This window comes from Peromyscus californicus, unplaced genomic scaffold, assembly GCF_007827085.1.
Source record: "Peromyscus californicus insignis strain IS unplaced genomic scaffold, ASM782708v3 Scaffold_13__1_contigs__length_99412109, whole genome shotgun sequence".
NCBI classification, from domain to species: domain Eukaryota; kingdom Metazoa; phylum Chordata; class Mammalia; order Rodentia; family Cricetidae; genus Peromyscus; species Peromyscus californicus.
Genome location: NW_026294424.1, coordinates 62,710,526 through 62,715,385, shown reverse-complemented (window position 1 = coordinate 62,715,385; position 4,860 = coordinate 62,710,526). Strand labels below are relative to the sequence as shown.

General features: G+C 44.4%; 1 protein-coding gene and 1 pseudogene across 1 annotated transcript; both read left to right on the top strand.

Moving 5' to 3' along the window:
• The first annotated feature begins 1,521 nt into the window (after window positions 1-1,521).
• On the top strand, window positions 1,522-2,655 carry LOC128108899 (putative RNA-binding protein Luc7-like 1). Its single transcript, XM_052735908.1, has one exon. The coding sequence runs from the start codon at window positions 1,528-1,530 to the stop codon at window positions 2,653-2,655; it is 1,128 nt and encodes a 375-aa protein (XP_052591868.1). The 5' UTR covers window positions 1,522-1,527.
• A 1,381-nt stretch (window positions 2,656-4,036) lies between these two features.
• Window positions 4,037-4,617, top strand: LOC128108898 (60S ribosomal protein L37-like; annotated as a pseudogene).
• Window positions 4,618-4,860: the final 243 nt, after the last annotated feature.

The following is a 4,860-nucleotide window of genomic DNA, read 5'->3' as shown; positions in this document are numbered from 1 at the left end:
TATATTTGGTTGAATGAGTATGGTAAAATAGGAGATGCATTCATAACTATTAACTACTATAGAATTATAATGTAGAGGGTTGTGAACTCCTCTATAGAACACTAGCAGTTTTAACTCAGAGCAAGCACCCCATGGGAGCAAAACAAAAAAAGGATGTCTTTAACTCCATTGTCATTAGCTCATTTAAAGGAGAAATTTCAGAGTCTAGGGTGACAACCGACTTTGGTAAAACTTAAAGAAAAATATCTCTGTCCTTAGCCCTAGATGACCTACAGGCAATCAGTGGCTACTGAGAAAGGGAGAATCTATTATTTAGGGAAGAGCCCCCTAATATAATAATCCAACCCCAAGTTGTCAGTCCTAAACCCATTAACATAAGAGCAACACTAAATCTCTGTTTCTCTGTCTCTCTTTCTGTGTCTGTGCCTCTCTCTCTCTCTTTGTTTCTCTCAGTCTCTCTCTCTCTCACCCAGTGTGTGTGTGTGTCTGTGTGTGTGTGTGTGTGAGAGAGAGAGAGAGAGAGAGAGAGAGAGAAACAGACAGACAGACAGACAGAGACAGAGATTTGAGAGGGAGTGGAGGACACAATATGGGAACATGAGAAGAGTTACAATGGAGAGAGGAAGCAATGGAAATAATGAAAAAAGAATGCTCATGTATTAAATTCTCAAAAGATGGGCAATTTCAATTAAAAAAAGAAAATCAATACTAAATGTGATGAAGCAAAGAATTTTGTGGGGTGTTTTTTTTATGCTTTTTTGTTTGTTTGTTTTGTTTTTGTTTTTCGAGACAGGGTTTCTCTGTGTAGCCTTGTACCCTCCCTGGAACTAGACTTGTAGACCAGGCTGGCCTTGACCCCAAAGAGATCCGCCTGCCTCTGCCTCCCTGAGTGCTGGGATTAAAGGCGTGCACCACCACTACCTGGCTGAATTTTGTTTTGTTTCTACTCAGTCAGAATAATGAACTTTGAAACTGTATTAATTACTGATTTCCAATGGTGGCATTTTCTATCATAGATGGTAAAGAAATGTTGGGCTTAATGTGCCAGCTACCATTACACAGGCAAATGCACTCCTAACGGCTAGAAACACTACAGACATGTGGTGGTATTGTGTTCCCCAAAATATTGTGCACCCTAATAAACTTATCTGGGGTCAAAGAACAGAACAGCCACTAGATACAGAGGCTAGAAAATGGTGGCACACACACCTTTAATCCTAGCATTCCAGAGGCAGAAATCCCTCTGGATCTCTGTGAGTTCAAGGCCACATTGGAAACATCCAGGCATGGTGACACACGCCTTTAATCCTAGGGAGTGATGGCAGATAGCAGAAAGGTATATAAGGCGTGAAGACCTGGAACTAGAAGCATTTGGCTGGTTAAGCTTCAGGCTTTCGAGCAGCAGTTCAGCTGATTCGGATGAGGACACAGAGGCTACATCAGGCCGACAGACCATCTTTTGCTGCTACTGTTGCCCCTGCTGGGGTTGAGTTGTGAGGAGCTTCTCGGCCGTGCCCACTGGCTACCATGTCCGCCCAGGCTCAGATGCGGGCCCTGCTGGACCAACTCATGGGCACTGCTCGGGACGGAGATGAAACTAGACAGAGAGTCAAGTTTACAGATGACCGTGTCTGCAGGAGTCACCTTCTGGATTGCTGCCCCCATGACATCCTTGCTGGGACGCGCATGGATTTAGGAGAATGTACCAAAATCCATGACTTGGCCCTCCGAGCAGATTATGAGATTGCAAGTAAAGAAAGAGACCTGTTTTTTGAATTAGATGCCATGGATCACTTAGAGTCCTTCATTGCAGAGTATGATCGGAAAACTGAACTTGCCAAGAAGCGGTTGGCAGAAACACAGGAGGAGATCAGTGCAGAAGTTTCTGCAAAGGCAGAAAAAGTACAAGAGTTGAATGAAGAAATAGGAAAGCTCCTTGCTAAAGCAGAGCAGCTGGGAGCTGAAGGAAATGTGGATGAGTCCCAGAAGATCCTTATGGAAGGGGAGAAAGTTCGTGCAAAGAAAAAAGAAGCAGAGGAAGAATATAGAAATTCCATGCCTGCATCCAGTTTTCAACAACACAAACTCCGTGTCTGTGAGGTTTGTTCAGCTTACCTTGGTCTCCATGACAATGACCAACGTCTTGCAGACCACTTTGGGGGCAAGTTGCACTTGGGGTTCATTCAGATCCGAGAGAAGCTTGATCAGTTGAGGAAAACTGTGGCTGAAAAGCAGGAGAAGAGAAATCAAGATCGCTTGAGGAGAAGGGAGGAGAGAGAGCGAGAGGAGCGGCTAAGCAGGAGGCCTGGATCAAGAACCCGAGATCACAGGAGGTCACGATCCTGGGATCGGCGACGGAGGCGATCTAGATCTACCTCCCGAGAGCGGCGAAAGTTTCCCCGTTCCAGGTCCCGAGATAGACACCGGCGCCATCGCAGTCGTTCCCGGATCCATAGCCGGGATCACCGCCGCCGGGCTTCCAGGGACCGGAGTGCAAAGGACAAGTTCTCCAGGGAGCGCTCATTGAGAGAGGAATCCTGGGAGTATGGGCGGAGTGAGCGAGGGCCCACTGACTGGAGGTTTGGGAGCTACAATGGCAAGATTGCACCGCGGAGGTCCCGGAGGTCAGAGGAGAAGGAGGCTGGCGGGATCTGAACCTGGCTCTGGCACTGTAAATAGTCTGATCTGAACCTGGCTCTGGCACTGTAAATAGTCTGACAAACACTCAGCACAGCCTAAGAGACTTGCTGAGGAACTGGCGAGGTGAGGTGGCTGTGGCTTGTTCTGCTTCTCTGATCTTCCAGCATTCACCCCAATACCTGGCTCCAGGTTTGATTGATTGATTGATTGATTGATTTTATTTTATTTATTTATTTTTGGTTTTTTCGAGACAGGGTTTCTCTGTGTAGCTTTGCGCCTCACTTTGCAGACCAGGCTGGCCTGGAACTCACAGAGATCCACCTGGCTCTGCCTCCCGAGTGCTGGGATTAAAGGCGTGCACCACCACCGCCCGGCTTTGATTTTTATTAATAAGTACCTTTAAGATTCATGCTACATATGGCGCCCAACATTTGTGGTACGACTTTATGAAAAAGCTCCTTGCCTGTGGCCTTGTGGGCCCCAGCTCAGGCCCGAGTTACACTTGGCCCACGCCAGTAGGATTTGCTGAAAGAGGCAGAGGCAGGAGGATCCCGAGTTTGAGGCCAGCCTGGGAGGCTTTCTAAGGAGAAGCTGCGGCCAGGGGCAAGTCACAAACGGTGGTGGGACCATGGAGGCGGCGACTGCTACTCCCAGTTGCTGGCTGCTTCTCATCATGTCGGTGACTACGGTGATGCTGCTACCTGGGACAAAGGGTTTACTGCTGCTTGTTCAGAGAACAATTGCCAGGACCATCGTGTTACAAGAAAGCATCGGCAAAGGTCAGTTTGGAAAAGTTTGTCAAGACAAATGGCGGGGAGAAATTGCTGTGAAGATATTCTCTTCTAGGGAAGAACATTCATGGTTCCGAGAGACAGACATTTATCAGACTCTAATTGCACCAAAAAAAAAAAAAAAAAAAAAAAATTCTGCAGGGAACCATGACCATGCCTAACAGCGACTTTGAAATCTTCAAAAAGATGACAGGAGCCCACAATGACGATTCTACATGGACTATGGTAAAGCCATTAAGCTGATTAACATCATGGAAAGATCGAATTTGGACTATAAACTGTTTAGGACAATTTCAAGATGGCTAGCTGAGACGATTCAGATTCACAGACAACTCAACAAGGACTTGAGCAAGCCCTGCACTTCCCCATTATGCAGAGACTGAACAAATGATACAGGACTTGACAATTAACCCAAAAAATTTCTTTTCAGGATTCCCCAAAGATGTCTTCACCCCCAGAAAGCAGGAAGTAATTTTAAGAAAATGACGCCCACATTCCCAAGAGGTGGAATGGGAGGTTTTTGGTTGTTTAGTGAGTTATGGATATTGTTATTGTTTACGATGGTTAGTTACAAGTTGTTCATTATTAATAGTCAGGAAAAAAGCTGAACAAGGTGATTAGATTCAGAGTTTTTGTTTAAAAAAAAAGAAAAAGAAAAAAGAGAATATAGCTATGAGGTAGATAATTGAATCTACTCTGAGAAAAAAGATAAAGAAATAATAGGATAAATGGATAGATCATTGAATCTGCTCTAAAAAGAAAAAGGGGAAGACATAAAAATATTACGAAAAGAAAAAAGGAGAATATGGAAATGACAAGATAAAAAGGTCAATGATTGAATCTACTTTTAAAAAGAAACTACTTGCTCTTTGGCCTCCGCGGCAGAAGCAAGATGACGAAAGGAACGTCATCCTTCGGAAAGCGTCGCAATAAGACACACACGCTTTGCCACTGCTGTGGCTCTAAGGCCTAACACCTTCAGAAGTCGACCTGTGGCAAGTGCGGCTACCCGGCCAAGCGCAAGAGAAAGTGTAACTGGAATGCCAAGGCTAAGAGACGAAACACTACCGGGACTGGGCGGATGAGGCACCTGAAAATTGTCTATTGAAGATTCAGACATGGATTCCGTGAAGGGACAACACCTAAACCCAAGAGGGCAGCTGTTGCAGCATCCAGTTCATCTTGAGGAATTTCAGTCAGTCATAAAATAAATGTTCTGGTTTCAAAAGAAAAAAAAAAAGAAAAAAAAAAAAGAAACTACTTGTTTTAAATAGGATAAGTAATAAAATTTTTTTTGTCTGAGTTTATCAAATGTTACTGGACTGGACATTGTTATATATTAATGGAATTTTTCATCTGCATCTGTCAAATGTTAATGGACTAGACATCGTTAATGTAATTCTTGACTGTATATATTGTATATACTTAT